This window comes from Sebastes fasciatus, chromosome 5 (genome assembly GCF_043250625.1).
Source record: "Sebastes fasciatus isolate fSebFas1 chromosome 5, fSebFas1.pri, whole genome shotgun sequence".
NCBI lineage: Eukaryota > Metazoa > Chordata > Actinopteri > Perciformes > Sebastidae > Sebastes > Sebastes fasciatus.
This window is the reverse complement of record NC_133799.1, coordinates 15373668-15395506: the sequence shown is the minus strand read 5'-3', so window position 1 is coordinate 15395506 and position 21839 is coordinate 15373668. Positions and strand designations below refer to the sequence as shown.

The following is a 21839-nucleotide window of genomic DNA, read 5'->3' as shown; positions in this document are numbered from 1 at the left end:
TATGATGTTTTTTCATGAAATTTTTCGAAATTCTATACTATGACGTTTTTTCATGAAATTTTTCGACATACTATTCTATCACTTTTTTTCCTGACTTTTTTTCATAAAAATGTTCGACATGCTATGCTATGACTTTTTTTCATGAAATTTTTCTACATACTATACTATGACTTTTTCACGACATCCATCATTTTACATACACAAAATACATTGCTATGCTTTGGTCTGTGTTCTCGCTAGTGGATTGTGAAGATTCAAAGGTACATTAAAGGGAAATTGAGGATGAAGCCAGTAAAAGTCTTAAAAGGTAGCAGAACAAACAATTTATTGACTGTAAGCTATAAATTATTTTTACATTTCAAAAGGAATTTTGTTTTTACAAACACTGTTCTTTCTTCAATGCCACCTGGCCTATGATTCACATCCATCCTCTCTGTGGAACATGATCCAACATCCAACTATTGTTTTACTACTGTTCAAACAAACCAGGAAGTGACTCATTAATGACAACTGAGCAACCATCCACAACGTAAACAGGGCTCAAGACGGATCTATCCAATATTAGTCCATTATTATTTAGCTTCGATTGTCAAAAATAATCCATTGTTGTGAGCAGATGCACTGAAACATAAGGATTTATTAACATCGGATACAAGCGGTGGAACACACATACATGTAGTGGCTCAGTTTGTCCCTGTTTTCCCTTTTAAGTGCTTTGTTACAGGAGAGAAGAGCTCAAGAGCTTCAAGTAGAGCAAGCCACATTTAGCCCAGACATAGAAAAAAAACACAGCTAATGTTTGACACAGGCACTTCTTAAAAAGGAGCACATCATCAATGTGAGACGGCCTAAGAGCTGGTACAATGACCACCTGTGGCCACCAGTAGTAATGCAATCTCAATGTGTTTAAGTGTTATCAAGGCTGATTGGACAAAACATAGCAAGAGGAAAAGAGAGAAAAGTACCATCGCAGATTAAAAAACTTTTCGGGCAAGTGCAATGTAATATTATTTTGGTAAAAAGTTTTAACTTTTGCTGATCAAGTCAAACAGGTCACACCATTATAAAATACAACAAAGACGGTTTCCTGGAGGTTTTGTCCATATTGACATGCAAACTTGTGAACATTGTGGTCACACCCACTCCTTGGGGTTTCGTAATGCCTCCAGCATCTCAGCCTCCAGGGTACCTTTGGCAGGCTCATGCATGTACTCCCACCTGAGGATGAAGGGTGAGTATTACCAAGCAACACACGACAGCTCATTACTGTCATAAAAGAGCAGTGCTAGCAAATGCTTCCAACCAGTGTTATCTTACCTCGCAGTGAGGGGGAGGGACATGAGAATGCTCTCAATTCTGGAGCCAGGCGTGGCCAAGCCAAACTTCACTCCCCTGTCATACACCAGGTTGAACTCCACATATCTACAACATAAAAACACACAAAACCTACTGTAGACACCTAGCTTCATGGGATTTAAGATATATTAAAAGGTAGGGTTGGTAGTGCTGTTCAAATATATTTTGTTAAATTTGTTGAAATTACATCCCGACAGCTATTAATAAATCAATTGCTCTGACAAAAAAAAGAAAAGAAATCCGATACCTGTGGCTGTCGCAGGACAGTAATAATCACGTCCAATCATTTCATTCATTCTGTCTACCTACTGTACCTGCCTGCCTCCGCGCACTCTGCCCGTGCACTCAATGCGCATCAGAGTCTTCCACAAGCTGCTAGCTTGACAGCTGTGAGTACGAACAATAGTCATGTTCGTTGATCACATTCATTATGATATGTTTATGTTCATAATGATAATTTGGGGAAGTGGCTTTGGAGGGAGGCCTGAAGGGACGGACTGTCAGTGTTGCAGACTCAGTGACTTTCTCGCTAGATCTAGGGACTTTTGGAGCTAGTGCTGCTAGCTACTTTTATTGGAAAAGAGTTGGCAACACTGGACTTTGTTTTATCGGTTGGATCATTTGTAAAATCTTGCGAGTTTCTCAAGATTACCGACCCTACCTTTAAGTGCCTTAATCTAATCCACAACAAGCAAACCATAAACATTTTGAATGATGATTCAAATCAATGATAAACTTAATTAAAAAAACTTGCTTGAGATATGTAGGTAATCCAACATTGTGAACATTTAGTCATCTTTGTTTTCAGTATAAGTTGTTGTTGCATGATAATTAAAGTCTTCAAGGTGAATGTATTTATGTTTACATGTTACAGCTTTGGACTACACAGGCTGTGCAATGGAGTCCGAGTCCACATCGAACCTTTTTTCTAAATAATTGTGCATCTCATTAATGGGTTTGAAAGACTTATTTTTTATTTGACCTTTTACAAAGTAATGGGAAATAAATGTTAACTGCAATGGATCACCTATCATAAGCAAGTTTAATGTTTGTGTAAGATTATTTATAGTCAAATTAATTCATTGTTGATTTTGATGACTTTTTAAGACGTAATGGTATGTATGGAGAAGTCAAATTTGGCCTTTACTTATGATGGATCAAGGTTAGGTTTATTTAGTGGAACTAGTTTGAAAAGCCTTGTGTATATAGAGTATAGAATACATTACTCATTAACAGCCACCGGTTCTTTTGTGCGTCTTTGACTCACCTTCCTCGTCGTACCTGCTGCCAGTCCTTCTCTGCATCAGTAACGGAGTCGTTGAGGTGTTTGTATACGATGGGCAGGTAACAGGGCACCACGGTGCGGGCACAGCTCTTAACGAAGCTGAATGCCTCCTCCTGACTCGGGGAGTCCAGGTCATCGAAGAAGATCCCTCCTAGACCCCGAGTCTCTCCTCTGTGCCGGATGTAGAAGTATCGGTCACACCTGGAGATACAAATACATCAGTCAATAGCTGTTGTTGCTTTTTTTAAACCAGGGCTTGACTTTCAAATATTCAGTAGATCTGGGCTATGCAAATATATTATTCAAAGGCAAGAGGAGGAAATGAATTAAAAATAAGTCAGGTGAAAGCACATCTATAGTGAGTTTATAAGGGAATTTAAATGAGAATCAAAATGTACTCTCATTTTTGCGTGTTAAATATGATGCTGTGAGTCTGGCCTCTCCGGTCCAGCTTTCGCTGCGGGGCCGCAGGTTTCTACCTGGCGTTGCTGCGCCGCTCACACCGGCTGCGACCACTCCGTCTTTCACAAAGCGATTGCCACATTAACGTTACGGTTCCCTTATAGCATTGGTTTCCAACCTTTTTCCTTCAGGGACCCCTTTTCTATCATTGAGTAAGCTGATTACCCCTGACTAAGGGACATATTTTATGGATGTTCAATTAACCCAAATAGTGAACGCAATAACTGCAGGAAGTTTGTGGAAAACAAGTGACTTGAATGAATTGTGAGCAAATTATTTCCTGTGAATATTGCATCAGAGATGAGTTTTCCTGTTATTTTTAGGAACTTTCATTATAAATCTCTGTATTATGTATTTTTTTTACCTTTATTTTTTCGTTTTCTTCTCCTTGATGCTTGGCCATTGTTCTATTAACTCTTTAGTTGTTTGCATACTTTTCTAATTTTGAAGTTTATATTCTAAATAATAATCCAAACTTGTAAAATAACAATTTAATTTAGATTTCTTCACAGACATGAATGAAATACTGCGATAAAGGCCAACTGTATATATTTTTTTAAAAGTTGTCATACATCTTTTAAAATCGGGAAGGCCTCACAACCTCCCTGTGAAGCTTTGGCGACCCCTAATGGGGGACCCCCAGGTTGGGAACCAGTGCCTTATAGCATTGGCTTTAAATTCGAAATATTGCCAAATAGACGCTTTTACTTTTTGCTTTGACACCAAATCATCATGTCTGTCAACTCTCTCATCATCGTCATCCAACTATGTATCGATAACACGGTGCCGATACACAAAAATGAACTAAATGAAATTAATAAAAGTGCCTTTTCTTCTTTCTTCTTCTTCTAAATGGGTTTTATTTCTATAAAAAAGTAAAACGACGGTAGGGGCGGTGGGCAAGTAATGTAATCTGTGTATGCCCGAACACCGTGTTTACCTAGCTGTCTGTAGCTTCATATTTAACATACAGATGTGAGTGGTATCAATCTTCTCATCTAACTCTCGGCAAGAATGCAAATGAGCCTATTTCCAAAAATGCCTAACTGTTCCACTACAAATTCAACTTCAAATTAAGTTGACAAACTTTACTTACTACAAGCCAAATCAGATAAACCACACCCGTCCCTTTCATATCCCTAATGGTCATTCACTAGCTAACGCCATGGCTCAACGGTTTTTCTGCAACTGCAGATTTTAGGCAGAGACTTCGTCTTATCATCATCCTACAGTGAGGATACACCCATTGTAATCCACACACACACAAATCAGACCTACACATGCGTACGTGCTAAGACATTTCACAAATGCAGGACTAATCTCGAGTCAGAGCGTACCATTTCTTAAAGTCGGGGTAGTACTGCGGGTGGTGCTTGTCACATGCCTCCTTCAGGGTGTTGTGGAAGTGAAACGCATCTTCTTTATTAACATAAACTGGAGTCAGGTCTGTGCCTCCACCAAACCACCACTGTTTAGTGCCTGGAACACACACGCAAGGAAGGAAGACAGAAACAAGGGTCATCATTCATTCATGCACTCAATAGTGTCACTGACACCAAGACACGACAGCTGACGTCAAGGACCGACACTCACCATCTTCCTCTTCGATCTCAAAGTATCTGTAGTTGAAGTGCACTGTTGGGATGTGGGGATTCTTGGGGTGGATGACAGAGCTCACACCCATGGCACAAAATGGCAGCTTACCTGAGAGGAAAACAGAGCATGACGTGAAACTTCATCCATTACATGTTACTCTGAATGTAGGCTACCTCTGCATACACATATCAAGTTAACAGAACGTACCATCTTTCCCTTTGAGGACTTTCCCTCTACTCCTCATCTGCCTGGCGGCCTCCTCGGTCAGGTTTCCAAACACCACTGACACGTTGACCCCTGCCTTCTCAAACACCTTTCCATCTTGCATCACACAGCTGATTCCTCCGCCACCTGACACACACACACACAGGGGCAAAGGGGAATACATTGAAAGAGACTGACATGGCATTGGTTGCTTCATTTCCTGACAGATTAGGCTTTTTAAAGATAAGGCTGCGGACAGGAAGAGACTAGACAGAGTGATCAGGAAGGCCAGCTCTGTCCTGGGATGCCCCCTCGACACAGTGGAGGTGGTGGGAGAGAGGAGGATGATGGCTAAGCTGTCATCCATGATGGAGAATGACTCCCGCGCCATGCAGGACACCATCTCAGCACTGGAGAGCTCCTTCGGTGACAGTCTGCTCCACCCGAAGTGTGTGAAGGAGCTCTATCGCAGGTCCTTCCTTCCTGCAGCTGTCAGACTCCACAACCAGCACTGCTCCCAGTAGACCACTTACACACCAAAAACTGACAAGAACTGCACTTTACTGTACACCCACTGTCTATCAGGACTACTCAGGTGTAATTCATACTGTGCAATATCATTTTCCACTTGTGCAATTTTGTTAATAGTCTGTTTATTGTCAATACTGTAAATACTGCTCCTTTATTTATACTTCCTTCTATTTAAATGGTTCATATTTTGTTACACTTTGTTTAGCTCTTTTTTTGTTTACTGTGTTAGCTGATGCATCTTGTTTTTTGCACTATCCCCTTTGCTGCTGTACACTGCAAATTTCCCCACTGCGGGACTAATAAAGGTATATCTTATTTTAAGGCTGCGTTTCTTGTATGCATCTGTAACCATGTTGCTTTCAGCACAATAAACATGCAGCACACTTGAAGCTCCCAATACTTCAAGAATCTCATGCATACCTTAAAAGGAGGAACATGGATCTGCAGTTTCATCACCAATTCAATTCAATTAAATGTGTTTTATTGGCATGACTGTCAGGTGAACAATATTGCCAAAGCGTCAATTCAATAATAAATAAAAATAAAACAAGAACAAAATAAAAACAAAAACATATATACATATATATAATTCATTAAGCAAATTACAATATATAGATATTTAAAAAGAACATGCATGTAAATGGAAGAAAACAATAAAGAAGTAATTAATGTTTGTTGTGTCAATAAAACAAACAAACAAATAAAAAACAATTAATAACAATATATGTTGTTGTGGTTGTCTCTTATAGGCTGTGACATGCACTGACATATCCTGCAGCTTCTATGGCGATGACACTATTTCCTCCAGGTAGATTTATTTTGGTCAAAGAGGGAATCAAAATCTTGGAGTACATTTAATCCTCTCAGGTGATCTCACCTTCATTCCTCTGCCACCGGTCCAAAAAACAATTAATAACAATTAATAACAATATATTGCAATATCAAAGGATAAATGTAAAAACCAACAAAAAAAACATGAAGTAGAGTAAATAAAAGGCAGAGTGTGAGTTACATCTATTATGTGTTGTTGTTGTGGTTGTCTCTTAAAGGCTGTGACATGCACTGACATATCCTGCAGCTTCTATGGCGATAGAAGTAGATGTTGTATTTTATTTTGGTCAGAGAGGGAATCAAAATCTTGGAGTTTACATTAAATCATCTCAGCTGATCTCACCTTCATTCCTCTGCCACCGGTCCACCTTGAAAGTCCCACCGTCCACCTCCTGCAGTGCGTTGCAGAAGTCGGCCTGCGTCTCCATGATCAGCATCTCCATCCTCGTACGCATCTCCTCTTTCCTCGCCTGCAGCACACCGATGTCGGTCACCGGAGGAGACATGAAGCCCCTGCATCTCTCCAGGATATCCCCCTCTTGGTGCTCTCTCTTCTCCTCCTGCTGGGAGACTTTCGTTGCCATGTCAGCGCGCTGGAAGTGGTTGCCTAGAAACCCTGCTACTACTGCCGCTGTTACTGCGGCTCCAGTGAGCACCAGAGCTCCTCTTCTGGTCCGCCCGGCTCCGGATCTGCCTGCGGTCCCGTGGGACATGAACCGAACACCGGAGCCCCTGGAAAACCATCTCGTAGTCACCGACGGCGGCGGGCTGTGAATGCAGGATAACTGTACCTGTGACCGTCCTGAACTGGCAACCCCCTTTAAATGTGACATCAAACATCGCCTCGCGGTGATTTGAGCCGTTTTGTTCACCGAGTAGAAGACTGTGAAGGCCATTTGTATGAGATATTACCGCTCTTTTCTCTCTGCGTTGATAACTTAATGTGTACTTAACTCAAAACATTATCAGAAGTTGTGTGTTTGCGTGCTATCAGTGCGTCAGGTCAAAGTGGGTGTGTATAGTTCAACGGAAGTGACAGAGGCACCATGGGAAATGCTGTTCTTTGTCAAGCTCTCCAGGTAGTGAAAGCCTTACAGCGGACTTCAAGACCCAAAATGCACTGCGGCTAAAAATCAGATGTTGTGTTCATGGACTCCTCAAATGCTCCGTATTTTGTGTTTTACAAAAAAGACGAGTTCAAGTGCTTCTGTTTTTCATCAAACGAGTAGTTACAATATACTGTATAATATAATATTATTTGCACTACTAACTTTTTTACTGCCTTTTTACTAACATGTTTTGCACTATGGAACTGTGATGCTGGAAACTTGAATTTCCCTCGAGATCAATAAAGTTACCATCTATCTATCTATCTAACTATCTAACTATCTATCTATCTATCTATCTATCTATCTATCTATCTATCTATATAAATAAATGTATTATTATATTATTATTATAATAGCTTATGAGAGACTGAAAATAAGGTAATGTCACACATTTTGAAGAACTATAACCATGAAATACAAGTAAGAACATCTGATTATAGCCAGATCACTTGTAACATTTCTCAATTTAGGGAAATTCCTTTAAAAAAAAGTTGATTTAGAAAAGGAAACCAGGACATAACAGTAGCACAAAACATCACTTAGTCAAAATTCCCCACAATCTTTGGGATAAATAAGACACTAGATAATTATAATGCACTATACTCATTTTTAACAGTCTCTTCTGCACTATATTCACTTTTTTTTTAATAGTCGTGTATCACCGCTGTTACCCTGCACTATATTCAGTTTTAACAGTTTTCTTCATCTCCTTGTATTTTTATATCTTTTTTTGTACTTTGTACTTTGCACGACTAACTTTTTTACTACATGTTTTGCACTATGGAACTGTGATGCTGGAAACTTCAATTTCCCTCGGGATTTATAAAGTTACTATCTATCTATCTATCTATCTATCTATCTATCTATCTATCTATCTATCTATCTATACAGACAGAAGTTGAATTATATTATATATTTATTGTTCAGACTTACATTAACTTTTGTTCATAAAACAATCTTAAATATCCCATCATTACAAATTTGGTATAGATAGATTTTATTTATTTATTTGGATAATTTATCAAATCTTTATTGTTTTCTTCTATGGACTATATGCCCGAAATTAAAGGTCCCATATTGTGCTCATTTTCAGGTTCATACTTGTATTTTGTGTTTCTAATAGAACATGTTTACATGCTTTAGTGTTAAAAAAAACCCCACATTATTTTCCTCATACTGTCTGCCTGAATATACCTGTATTTACACTCTGTCTGAAATGCTCCGTTTTAGTGCATTTCAATGGAATTGCAATGGAATTGCGTTGCTAGGCAACAGTTTGGGTCCATATTTACTTCCTGTCAGCTGATGTCATTAACGTACACTGCAACAGGAAATAAACTTGGACACATTTAGAATGTTTAGGTTTAAAACCATGTAATGGTCTAAATATTGTATATTTGTGACATCACAAATGGACAGAAATCCAAACGGCTTGTTTCAAATGCACAATTTCTGAATACGGGCTGTGTGTATTTCTTCGTATATTGAGCATTTTGATAGTTTAACAGTATTTATATATCACTTAAACCTGCTTTATAATGTAAAAGACCTGAAAATCTCACTTTTTACAATATGGGACCTTTAAATTTCACTGAGGGAATGTTATTGATACGTTATCTCCTATGATACTGTAACTGGCATAGACAGACAGTGATGTTTAATTTTTATAGTAAACCTTTAAAATTCCCTACACGATTATTTATGATCTTTTTTACGGAAGGGAAACAACTTGTCTATTTTCCCTTGTTTATACTGTTTATACTCGTGTACATGGAGATTTCATTAGCCCTGTGTCGTGTGCGCATGCGCAAGTAGTAAAGCGTGTTGTCGGTCTCTATGACGACGGGTCTATTAAACCTGTTAGGGCTGCAGAAGGACTAGAAGCAGATTATGTGCACACAGGTGCTGCTCTGCAGACTACCAGGCACTATGTGGGTCAATTAGTCTCAAAACAACACGGCTGGATGTATTCTTCTTTCACTGCTTTTTAACTCAACAGGAATAATACGCAAAAGCCTGCTGCTGGTGAGTTTACTTACAATCATATTGCCACATTTGTTTTTACTGGTGTTATTGTCACAGTAGCTAAAACATTTTTGATTAATGTGATTCCTTTTAGTGCGAACTGTGCCCTACAAGTCAGCCTCGTAATTCTGTCTCCGTCCTGTTTATCTTTATAGCCCATAGAGCTATAAAAATAAACAGGATAGTCTATAAACTCGTCACCTTGTAGTCAGTGAAATTGAATCACAACAGAACCATAGCTACTGTAAACATATCCTAGAGCAGAGGGCATATTTGTGCCAAAAAAACAACAAGAAAAATAGTTAACTGGTAACCTTGTAGTAGTACTGGTTTCTGTCCAATAGGTGACGACCAATCCCCATCACAAGGATCCTATAGTGCTGTTCTGTAATGGGATGTGAGATGTTTGGGAATTAGTGCCACAATAATCCCAAAACCCAGGTGCTCCTTTAATCCATGGGACACAAAAATATTAAAGGTCCCATAATGTAAAAAGTGAGATTTCCATGTCTTTTATATATTATAAAGTAGGTTTAAGTGCTATATAAATACTGTTAAACTATCAAAACGTTCAATATACGGAGAAATACACAGCCTGTATTCAGAAACTGTGCATTTAAAACAAGCCGTACAATGTACAATATTTACACCATTACACGGTTTTAAACGTAAACTCTCTAAATGTGTCCCAGTTTATTTCCTGTTGCAATGTATGTGAATAACATAAGCTGACAGGAAGTAAACATGGACCCAAGCTGTTGCCTAGCAACGCAATTCCGTTGCAATTCCATTGCAATTCCGTTGAAATGCACTAAAACGGAGCGTTTCAGATAGAGGGTAAATACAGGTATATTCAGGCGGACAGTATGAGGAAAATAACGTTTTTTTTAACATTACAGTATGTAAACATGTTCGAGTAGAAACACAAAATACAAGTATGAACCTGAAAATGAGCACGATAAGGGACCTTTAAGTGAATGTATAATTTGGTATATTTTGCTTGTAATTGGATTTGTGTGATGTTGTTTTGATTATCCCCGTAGATACCCTGATCTGTGCCGTACTCTACTGTAGGCGAGGCTATGTATTGTATGTCTGTTAACAGTCATGCAGGTCATATGATATCTAGCATTGCCACTCATCCAACCTCTAACCTCTGTTGGCTATCACCTACCTTGATGTCATGAGGTGGCCATATAATGGTAAATAAAACATTATTGCAATGTCCACATTATAATGCAATTTACATTCCAGTCATATTTTATTATTTGTATTAAATTAAGTTTTATTTGCACCAGAATATCTACTTTAATGAGACTGCCATGTGTCTGATAATTGTAACACTGAAATTTAAGGCATAAATATTTCCAAACGTTTTAAAAACTGTTTCAGAATTAAAAGACTGTTATATGGCTATATCCACAGTTATATGGGTCTTCAAATGGCAGAGTTCAACACCTGCCCAATGATGTCTGTTAATCCCCTGAGACCGACCGACTTTACTGTCTTTCAGAGGCTGTAGCTTGTCAGGAAGGAGGCTAAAAAAAACGCTCCAAAGTTTGGCTACATTTTGGCAAGGAAAAACTGGCATGGCCATTTTCAAAGGGGTCCCTTGACCTCTGACCTCAAGATATGTGAATCAAAATGGGTTCTATGGGTACCCACGAGTCTCCCCTTTACAGACATGCCCACTTTATGATAATCACATGCAGTTTGGGGCAAAAAACATGCAGTTTTTTTAAATGCAGTTTTTTTTTCATAATTAATATTTTATTGATTTTTTATATGAAAATTGTCACATTTTGGTCCACAAATCAAATAAATGCAAAACAATATTAACATTAAAAAAAATTAAAAATAAAAACATATATAAAAAAGATAAATTAATACATTTAAAAAATAATATCTACAAAATCCTAGTATTCAAATAAAATGCAAAAATAGTATTTTAATATTAATATTACATAATAGTAATTTAAAAAAGGTTAGAGTTGGCACAAACAAATGGTATCAAACCAAAAAATAAGATAAGATAAGATATACTTTTGAGCCAGTTCTATTTTTTGTTTGGGTGAATGATCAAAGCAATATTGACCTCTGTAGGCCATAGAGAACTACAGGATTACAAATCCCAAAATGCTCCATCAGCCAATTAGAATCAGGTGTTGGCAATTAGTGTCTGAAGACGCCGACGAGAGACTCAACCGTTAACGTTTACCGTTTAACGTAAAGATAGCTAAGTTTACTTATCATTTACTTATTATTTTATTTATCATTTTTATTAGAGTATTAGAGCAAACCAAACAAGTCACCACAACTGTGAGTAAAGCGAGCCAAATAACTTAAAGCATAATGTGTTTGGAATGTCTGCATCTACAAGGTGTCTAAAGTGTCTATTAGAGAAAGTAATTACAAGTTACAATGTTATTAGATATAGGCTAAATGAACCACACCTTGTTGCCTACTAGAAATATTTGCAATTGTTTTTAAATAAGTGCGTGAGTAAAACTGCATGGATGGAAGGAATCATGGTAGTGATTCTCTGCACATAATTATGACTTTTTGATATAAAAAGTCATTTATTTTCCACTCCACCCCTCTTTTCCATAGACCAATTTTAGGGGGTTCAGGGGGTCTTTAGGGGGAGATAGCAGGTCAACAGTACATATCACATAGAAGTGGTGTGCATCATCTGAAAGCTGGGAACATGAAGAATAAGCACTGTGTGTCAAGTTGTTCCTTCCATAAATCAGAAATAGAAATTAATTAATTAATTAAAATGTGTAAGAGTGTATAAGAGATTAGAACATTATGATGGAAGTTTGTGATGGCCATTCCCATGCTCTATTATGTCTCATAAGTTGTTGCAGCAATTTTTTGGGTTGATGTCATTTGTTACACAGATTTGGTGCAAAAAAAAACAACACTTGCCGCCAAGTGCTTTCTGTTCTGGAAACTGCTCAGAAACCCCCTTATTGTCAAAAAGTCATCCATCCTCTGAATGCCCTAGGTCTCTAGTTTTGTAGTTGTAAAGTTTCATGGGGCTGTGATTATCCTAGAGGTCACCACAGGTCATTTTATACAGTGAGGTCATATTTTAAAAAAATGGTCTGACTATGGGGACTAACATCATCACAAATGAATACAGTTGGGCTCATTGGATCCACAAGAGTCTCAGCTTAACAGTGAAACCCAATTAATGTAATTCAAAGACTGTTTAGGGACCCCAGTATGCTGAACTATTCAAAGACATTATTTTAGAATAGGCGAAAATAACACATTTATACTGCATGCGAAAACTGCAGTTTTTGCCCCAAACTGCATGTGATTATCATAAAGTGGGCATGTCTGTAAAGGGGAGACTCGTGGGTATTCATTCATATATCTTGAGGTCAGAGGTCAAGGGACCCCTTTGGAAATGGCCATGTCAATGGCCATTTTTTTGCTTTTTTTAGCCCAACTTTGGAGCATTATTTCCCGACAAGCTAGCATGACATGCGTGATACCAATGGATTAGGTTTTTCTAGTTTCGTATGGCACCAGTAACTTCACTCTAACTTTAAAACTGAGCCTGTTCCAGACTCTGAAAGACAGTAAAGTTGTCTGAAGGTGCAGGGGCCCTCAACGAGTGGAAGAGGTTAAGTAAAGGGTTACAGCACCATAGTGACCTACTGTACAGGGACTTATGTCATCATTTCACCCCCATACTTGCAAAAAAGAATCTTGTCTGAAATTTGTCTCTGATCTTCTTCCAGTGAAGATTATGACAAAGGTGGTTTCCACAAAGCCTCGGGAGGAATATGAGGACGACTTTGAGAAGGATCTGGACTGGTTGATCAGCGAGGAAAGCCGGAGTGAGGACCAGGTAAGTAATTTATCTAAGATCACTGGACAGGCTAATTGCATCAGGGTTCTTATAGTAAACTGAAACGAAAATAAGCAGAGAAAAATATTTTTAGGGAATTGAAACTAAATACAAACTATATCCTTCAAGAAAAACTAAAACTAAACTGAATCGATATTGCCTGGGTAAAAAACCAATAAATAAAATAAAAATGAATGTAAATTTGTTTGTCTTTTTAGCTATAATATATCACAACCAATAAATGGATGAAGCATGAATTTCTGTCAACTCTTGTGACACTGACCCACAGAAACTGAACGGACTTGACCTTCCAGGAGATGGCGCTGTGTCACAATTGCTTCACATCGGACTCTAAAATGGCGTGAAGATTAAACATTAAACATTATGGCCATTCCTACATAGTTCTCCAACCATGTATTTTGTGTGTTTATTTAGCAACGTACTTCTGAGTCATTATACCTGGCCCTAACAATAAAAAACTAGAACTACTGTAAAACTAAATATTAGGGCTGTCAAAGTTAACACGATAATAACGCCTTAACGCAAATTTGTTTGAACGCCACAAATTTCTTTAACACATAATGCAACTTGTGATTTTTAGGTTGTAGCGGGCTCAGTTTTAAAGCTAGAGTGAAGATACTGGCATCATAACACTCCAGACTTATGCTAAAAAACACTGTCATGGCCATTTTCAAAGGGGTCCCTTGACCTCTGACCTCAAGATATGTGAATAAAATTGAGTTCTTTGGGTACCAATGAGTCTCCCCTTTACAGACATGCCCACTTTATGATAATCACATGCAGTTTTGGGGCAAGTCATAGTCAAGTCAGTGTGTCACTGACACACTGACAGCTGTTGTTGCCTGTTGGACTTGAGTTTGCCATGTTATGATTTGAGCATATATTTTATTCTAAATGCAGTACCTGTGATGGTTTCTGGGCAATATTTGTCATTGTTTTGTGTTAATTGATTTCCAATAATAAATATATACATACATTTCCATAAAGCAAGCATATTTTCCCACACCCATGTTGATAAGAGTATTAAATACTTGACAAATCTCCCTTTAAGTACTAAAACTAGCAAACACACTCTGAAAACTAACTTAACTAAATGAAATTCAAAAGTCACAACTAAAATAGAATAAAAACGAATTAAAAATTTCTACCAGCACCGTGCTTCTTTGTTTTATTGTGTGAAACTACGTTTGGAGTGCTGCTCTACTTACTGCACTGACTGGGTGCTGCATATGTCCCTAACCCTGCTCTGTGAAAGTGTACCAGTGAGTAGTGTTGAGTTACCCGACCTGGCACACATCTCTGTATGCATGTGAAACCTGACATACTTTCACCGTACGCCACTGCTGGATGCAATATTGATGAACACACTTACATGTCTGTTATCACACCAGCACACCTATTACCTGCTAAGTATTGATGCTGCTCATTCATTTACCTTCATGAACGCAGTGTGTCTGTCTTTCCTCCCCACAGGGCCCTGACTACGTCGACATAGAAGCAGAAATTGACAAAGAACTAGAGGAGGATGAGAAACGGAAAGGAAAGAAAAGAAAGCCGAAAAGCCACAAGGAGGAGAAGAAAGGTAAGAAAACAGAGGAAGAAGATGAAGAGAGGTGGCCCTCACCTATGGAGCCATTAGAGTATGACTCAGACAGAGACAGCCCAAATAAATCGTCACCTATAGTCCCACCTCCTCCAGGGATGGAGGACCAGACAGAAGAGGAGAAGAAGTACATTCTGGAGAAGATCCAACAGGCTAATCGGGAGCTGCGGGACCAGGAAGCTCCGGATATGACGAGGCGCAGGCGGCTGCATTTTAAAGCAACGCTGGTGGATCTGGTGGTGCCTCCACTGCAAAATGGAAACACTGGTGAGGTGGAGGGGGCACAGGGCAACAAGGATTCAGAAGCAGAGACTGAAGTGTCAGGGAAGCTTTCTGAGCTAAAACTTTCCCCTCGGGAGGAGAGTAGAGGATCTGGCAGGGCTGGGGAGAGCAGTGAGGGAAGTGTAAAGGAGGGCAGAGTCCTTGTAGAAAAGGATGGTAAGTTTGACCTGGTCAGCCTGAAAGAGGTGGAGAGTCAAGGACTTCTCCCTCCCATAGCAAACAACTACAGTGACAGCTCCTCCCCCCGTCACCCGGAGCAGACTGTGAGCTCCGGTAAGACCCACAAGTCCTCCTCCCCTCCTCATCCTCGTGCCGGCATTGATCACCTCCGTGCCCCCAGACCTCCAGCTCAGCCCAGGACCAGGCCCAGCTCAGCCAGCCACGGCCAGAGAGGCAGCCAGAGGAGAGACAGCAAGCGGCGTGTGCAGTCGGCCACCGGGATACCCTGCCAGGCCACCTACTCCCTCTCCCCCCAGCAGAAAGAGCTGCTGCAGAGGATCCAGGAGAGGAAGGAGATGTTGGCCAGAGAGGTAGGAAAGAAGGTTAATGAAACGTTTGCACATTCTTAAAGGGATAGCTCAGGTGTTTTGAAGTGGGGTTGTATGAGGTACTTATCCATAGTCAGTGTATTACCTACAGTAGATAACGGTCGGCGCGCCCCCAGCTTGGAGAAGCTGACAGGAGTTACCACACGGAACCAAAGCAATGCACTGCTGTGGACGGGGCCAGCAGCAAAACATATTTTAGTCACCTAAAAGAAAGGCTCACCTAAAAAAATCAATATCAAAAATATAATACACCGACTATGGATAAATACCTCATACAACCCCACTTCAAAACACCCAAACTATCCTTTTAAATCTCACCAGTGAAAGTAGCACATCTAACATTAAAACAACAAAACAGCATTTCGACTTTGAGGCTTGTTGGTAATTTCTTAAATCATTGTTCTCTCTTGCTTCCTATGTCAGGAAGAGCAAAGGAAACAGGAGGAAGAGGAGCAGAAGAGGCAGGAGAACGAGCTGGCGTTTAAGGCCTGGCTGCTGAAGAAGAGAGGGCAGTCTGAGGAGGAGAAAAGGATCCACCGAGCCCAGGAGATGGAGAGTAGGAATTCTAAGGTACGACCACAAGGGGGCACACCGATATAACAAAGCGCAGATGTACAGCAGTGATATAGGCTTAAAGGGACTGTTTGTAACTTTTTAAGCGTATCAATGTAGCGGGTCGGCACACATGCGCGTTCGCATATGCACGCTCGCGTGTGGCCGGAGCCTCGTCTCCGCTGCCTGCTCTCCTTCACTCAGACAGCGCGCGCGTCCTCCACCTCTAGACGGGAACGCGCGCTCACTACACACTGCAGAAGAGTTAGTTTAGCTCTGAGAATATCTAGTGAATGTACAGGGGACATTTGGGCAGAAATAAATGCTGCAGCTCCTCCAGACCAACAGAGCTTTCCCGTGTCTTGTGAAGTGACGGAGCTCTTCAGAGAGTTACGTTGTCTTCTCGTTACCGACCGGGTGCCGGTGTCTCCTCTGCTCTCTCCGGCTGCGGGCGGAGAGAGCAGGGAGACACGCTGCAGAGCCCCGCTGCTTCAGCCTGCACTTAGGCAGGAAAAGCCAACACTAGGATCAGATCTAAATCATGTTCATGGAGAGACCTTCGTCTGGTCAGCTAACATTACCGCCAAGCAGGTGAAATATAGAGTGATATTGTGGTTTTAGCTGACGTGTGTCGCCTCACTGTTTTGAGCGACGCTCGTTCAGGTATATTTAGAGCGAGCCCGACGCTGACTTTCGTTGATTTCACGGCCACAGGTGTCGCTGTTAACAAGCATTTCTGAAAGTTACAAATAGTCCCTTTAATACAGTATGTGGAGTCAGGGGTAGGACTGTCGGTTGTCTACAGTATAAATCATGCTCTTATATTTGTTTTAATCAGTGTTTAGTACTGTTTTAGTTAGAAGTACTCAGATCTTTTACTTAAAAGTAGCACTACTACTGCACAGTGTAAAAATACTGTTAGAAGTAAAAGTCATGCATTCAAAATTATTGTTAAGTATTGGTATAAAAGTATACCAAAAATAAATGTATTATTTAGAAGAACTGTTTGTGTGCTGAGCAAATAATCCTGAACAAACAAACAACCTCATTCACAGAAAATACAAGGAAAAGCACATCACAGCACTAGTCTGGGCAATTCAAAAACATTGTTATACTAAATGTTTTCCATTGTTTTCACTCTTACCGGATGCATTTCTGCGTCCTCGTGCAGAAAGACTCCGGCGACCCGGAGGAGTCCTACAGGCTGTGGCTTCAGAGGAAGCAGGAGCAGCAGCAGAAGGAGAGACAGCTGGTGGAGCTGAAGAGGCTGGAGGAGGACAGTGGTTACCTCCTACGCAGCCGCGAGGAGTGCGAACGTGCCTTCAAACTGTGAGTTCATTTTTACATTTTCACTTCAAGTGCCAAATTATTTCACAACTTCTCAAAGTTTATCAATGTTTCTCTTGATGTTGTATCCTCATATACACAGTATAATACTGTTGTTGTTTTTTCATAACACAAAGTTAGTTAGTATTCAAATATTAATTAATTCATAGTTATTTAATAGTAAGTTAATGGTAACACTTTATAAGAACCATCATTTATGAACCGTAAATTGGTAGTTTATTAAAATTTAGTCAATAGTTATTTTTCTGTTAACCATCAAATTATAATTAATGTTTATTAATTATAAGTAATGCTATAATTTCTGTTATTTTATCAGTAGTTTGTGTTATATTAAATAATTAGTTTATAAATTCTATATTGTATCGTAGCTGACAGGAGATAATAACAATTAAATTCTGATTACATTAGTAAAGTAGCTATTATCAGTTTATTGTTACGCACATAACATTTTATATACTATATTAAGTATTTAATGATTACAAAATGATTTGTAAACCTTTAAGAAATTGTTTGTAAAACATCTATAAACAATACATAGATAGATGGACTGGATATTTGTAACACTTTGTTAAAAATTATTTGGATGGCTATTATAAAGTTGCAACTGACGGTTATAATACCTTGTTAAATTGTTATTAAATACTTTGTAAAGCATCTATAAACATTAAGATAGATAGTTAATACTTTGTCAATGGTTAAACATTGGTTTAGGGTCCATCTACCTATGTAATGTTTATAGATGTAAATCGTATAGATAAGGATTTCTTAAAAGTTTACAAATCATTTGGTATTCACTATCGAATACTTAATATAGTATATAAAATGTTGTGTACAGTAATAAACTGTTAGTTACATTCCGATTACTTTAGTAAACTATTAATTATCGTCTCTTATAAGCTATGATACCATATAAATTATATTTATTTCATATTACACAACCTAATGATAAAATAACAAATTATAGCATCCCTAATAATTAGTAAACATTATAATTTCATTGTTAAACAGTAAAATAACTTAACTATCAATTTACCATTTATGAATGATGGTTATTATAAAGTGTTACCAATATGTTTTTCACACATTTAGAAATGACATGTTTATCTTAAAATGTACATGTTAAGGTAAAAACATGTCTCTTATCACGTGTGAATTTGAAGACAAACTATTTGGTTTCACATGTGAGAGATTGTATTTCACAAGCTTTTTTCGTAAGGGTAAATTCACTCCTGATCCTCTTCCCGTCCTCAGGTGGCTGAAGCGAAAACGGGCGGAGAAGCGAGCGGCGCAGCAGGCGGCCCGAGAGCGCTCCCGCAGGTTGGTGCTGGACGAACGCCGCGAGCGACGCATGAGGGATCTGCTGTGTACCGTCAACGAAACCAAGACATTCAGATTCAACGAACACCTGGCCCACCACTTCTGAACTAAATGAATCCCAGATGTCTGCTGGATTCACACCTCACATAGCCCTCATCAAAAACCACAGACTGGGCAACAAAGATGTAAGTTTATTCTGTGTTGAATTGTTGCTAGGGTTTTGTTTTAGTTCTGTGCTGTGTTAAATCCACCGCAGTGACCTCTACTCAGTGTGAGAAAATGTATTGAGTGAATGATTTTTTACTTTGTAGTGGCAGATGCACTTTAAATTGAGCTCTTCATAAACTACAGGGCGGCGTAGCTTAAATACAAGAGCTAAACCAGTTGTTACTGTATGCCTTTTATCAGAGTGTTTGGTTACATAAATATACTTCAAGTTTACGATAGGTTACTTGAACAGCTTAAACTGTAAAGCAATGAAATATGAGTTTCTTAATTTAAAAGGCATTATTGCTTGATACAAAATAATGAATTATGAATATATTAAACAAAAATACACCATTAAATATATGTAATTTTATATTTTTAATAGGCATGTACACAAACATTTTGGTGTGCTACAGCATTTCAGAATTAAATATCAGTGAAACAAAAGTGGCCAACCTCATAATACGACAGGATTTAAGTTTCTGGTTAGCAGTTTGAATCTATGTAGGAAAAAAAAGCAACTCTTTGTACGTTTCTTTCCATTGGATTTACAGTGCACGACTCGGCCTATCATCAACACAAATATAAAGACATAAAAGATAGATACAAATATGTATTCCTTGAAACAGGAACGATTGACAACTTTTATGATAAAAAGTTCCTCATATTAAATGCAGACAGTTACGACAGCAGCTGTCTATTATTAAAAACATAAATAAAAGTAAAACATGTCAGTGAACATGTAAACCAGTATATTCTGCTCTGTGTGCCTAGAAAGGAAGGGAGTGATTCATCACGCCAACAAGAGGAGGAAAAGTGGACAAAGTAGTAGACACACAGAGAAGGACAGAGTGCATGATCATTAAATATTCAGCATATTAGAACATATCTCTTTCTTAAACTCTTTGTATGAGTGCTATTTGAAAATCAGGTACCCAAATTAGAAAAACAGTGCACTGCCTACGTTGAAAATTATTACTGGCACTGAAAAAACATTGAATAACATAATGTTAATAATTGCATATGTAACAGTACCATTTGTGGATTATTTTGAAATACTGACCACTGAAATTAAAGTTTTTTTTTATTTTTTATATCTGTACAGTGTTTCTGAATATTGGATATGTTGTCCAGAACAAGAACTCAAAACAAACAAAAAAAGATAACTACCGTTCTTCTCTTTGGCTTCTTCACAGTTCAGTGAGATTACGGATATGATCAGTCTTAAATGAAACCGCCTGCTTACCAGGTACAATAAAACAAAGTGAATTGGATTTTTTTTCTAGACTAGAAGCGGTCACTGGAGGGAAAGACAAAGAGCAAAAGGTAAACTCAAGTACTTGTGTGTAGAGAAACATTAAAAAAATACGACTGAGAACACAAAAATGACATTATTAATCTTGCACTTCAAATAGTACAAAAATAGAAAAGTTCTGATCCAAAAGTCGATTCAATAAATAGTTAAAATATATAGAAGTATTTGATAGAAGGGGATGGGGTTTTACAGTTCATCTTTAGGGTTGATGTTGAGGCCTTGACCCCACACAGACTGTGTGTCCAACGCCTGGATCACCTCGTCTGCCTGTAGTCTCTCCTAGGAGAGGAAAAAAAACTAGAATTACCGCCTCTGCCAGCCAGTCAAGTTGCAGTTTACATCGATGTCTGTCCCAACATGTCATCATTTAATTTTATCCTAATAGACATTTGTGTCAAATTGTCATAATTAGAATCTGAATTCTTGAGTTGTGGGCAAAAACGTGTTTTGTGAGGTCAGTGACCTTTGTGCTAAATTTGAAGAAATTCCCTCCAGTGGGACAACCCAAAAGTATAATGCCTCCACGATTTATGAATTAAAAAAACTGTGGGATAGTGTGTTTTGAAGTGGGGTTGCATGAGGTACTTAGTCAGTGTATTATCACAGTTACGCCCCCAGTTTGGCGCAGCAGACCGGAGTAACAGCATGGAACCAAAGCAATGTATTGCTGTGGACAGGGACAGCAGCAAAACATATTTTGTACGCTATATTTAGTATATTTTCGCTAGTTTACCGTGCTGTGAGACAGGGAACTGAAGTCGGTATCTGTGCTTTTGCCAAAGCAACCGGACTCCATTGGAAAAAACCCCCAGTAATTTTACCTCGCAGATCACGGGGGTTGCTGGTCTACCGCTGCCTTGATGAGTGAGTTTGTTTGTGTTATTGTGTGACTTTGGTTAGTTCGGACTCACCAAGGTCACACAACAGCACTAACCAATACAGCAGCAGCAGTAAAATTACAGTAATTAGAGTTTTTTTCAATGGAGTCTGGTGGCTTTGGAGAGACCATAGATGAATAAAATGGCTTCAGTTCCCCGTCAGAAAGGGCTGTCTGACGGCAAGGTAAAGCGGTGAAAATATCATAAATATAGCGTACACTGAAACGGATTTTGAGTTTTTAGGTGGCTAGAAAACGTTTTGCTGCCGGCCCTGTCCACAGCAGTACATTGCTTTGCTTCTGTGCTTACCTCCCGTCTGCTTCTCCAAACTAGGGGCGTGTTGACTGCCATCTACTGTAGGTGATACACTGACTATGGATAAGTAAGTCATACAACCCCACTTCAAAAAACCCAAACTATCCCTTTAAAGCTGCGCTGTTTTGAGATCAAGTCAGATGAAACAAGACTACAAGCATATACAGCCATGCTAGCAGCTCTCTGATGG

The 21839-nt window shown here is 38.9% G+C and overlaps 3 protein-coding genes across 9 annotated transcripts in view; 1 reads left to right on the top strand and 2 right to left on the bottom strand.

Moving 5' to 3' along the window:
- Nucleotides 1-308: 308 nt before the first annotated feature.
- Nucleotides 309-7298, bottom strand: cpox (coproporphyrinogen oxidase). The gene is made up of 7 exons (XM_074635261.1): nt 6609-7298; nt 4907-5050; nt 4697-4807; nt 4441-4582; nt 2624-2842; nt 1318-1422; nt 309-1218 (listed from the first exon to the last, which is right to left on the bottom strand). The coding sequence occupies exons 1-7, from the start codon at nt 7159-7161 to the stop codon at nt 1134-1136; spliced, it is 1359 nt and encodes a 452-aa protein (XP_074491362.1). The 5' UTR covers nt 7162-7298; the 3' UTR covers nt 309-1133.
- A 1961-nt stretch (nt 7299-9259) lies between these two features.
- Nucleotides 9260-20029, top strand: ccdc181 (coiled-coil domain containing 181). Of its 7 annotated transcripts, none has more exons than XM_074635260.1 (8): nt 10571-10601; nt 13155-13264; nt 14759-14867; nt 14985-15700; nt 16142-16288; nt 17442-17599; nt 18869-19119; nt 19916-20029. In XM_074635260.1, the coding sequence occupies exons 1-7, from the start codon at nt 10583-10585 to the stop codon at nt 19038-19040; spliced, it is 1431 nt and encodes a 476-aa protein (XP_074491361.1). In that variant the 5' UTR covers nt 10571-10582; the 3' UTR covers nt 19041-19119; nt 19916-20029. The 7 variants fall into 7 exon arrangements, with proteins under 7 accessions (XP_074491359.1, XP_074491358.1, XP_074491361.1 ...); XM_074635259.1 differs by having other exon boundaries at nt 14735-14867; XM_074635258.1 differs by lacking the exon at nt 10571-10601 and adding an exon at nt 9260-9399 and having other exon boundaries at nt 14759-15700.
- p3h2 (prolyl 3-hydroxylase 2) overlaps nt 19501-21839 on the bottom strand; it is a 75704-nt gene continuing 73365 nt past the window's right edge. Inside the window, exon 15 of the mRNA XM_074635252.1 lies at nt 19501-20735. Coding sequence (XP_074491353.1) covers nt 20643-20735 — 93 coding nt within the window. The 3' untranslated portion in view covers nt 19501-20642. The remainder of the gene's footprint in view (nt 20736-21839) is intronic.

Excerpts from the sequence above, each read along its gene's own strand:
- cpox (XM_074635261.1), bottom strand. The coding sequence starts at position 7,161 with ATGGCCTTCACAGTCTTCTACTCGGTGAACAAAACGGCTCAAATCACC. Across the intron at positions 5,051-6,608 it reads CCGGTGGCAGAGGAATGAAG|GTGGCGGAGGAATCAGCTGT; the intron begins GTGAGATCAGCT and ends TGTGTGTGTCAG. Across the intron at positions 4,583-4,696 it reads TGAGATCGAAGAGGAAGATG|GCACTAAACAGTGGTGGTTT; the intron begins GTGAGTGTCGGT and ends TGTGTGTTCCAG.
- ccdc181 (XM_074635255.1), top strand. Across the intron at positions 15,701-16,141 it reads AGGAGATGTTGGCCAGAGAG|GAAGAGCAAAGGAAACAGGA; the intron begins GTAGGAAAGAAG and ends TTCCTATGTCAG. Across the intron at positions 16,289-17,441 it reads TGGAGAGTAGGAATTCTAAG|AAAGACTCCGGCGACCCGGA; the intron begins GTACGACCACAA and ends GTCCTCGTGCAG.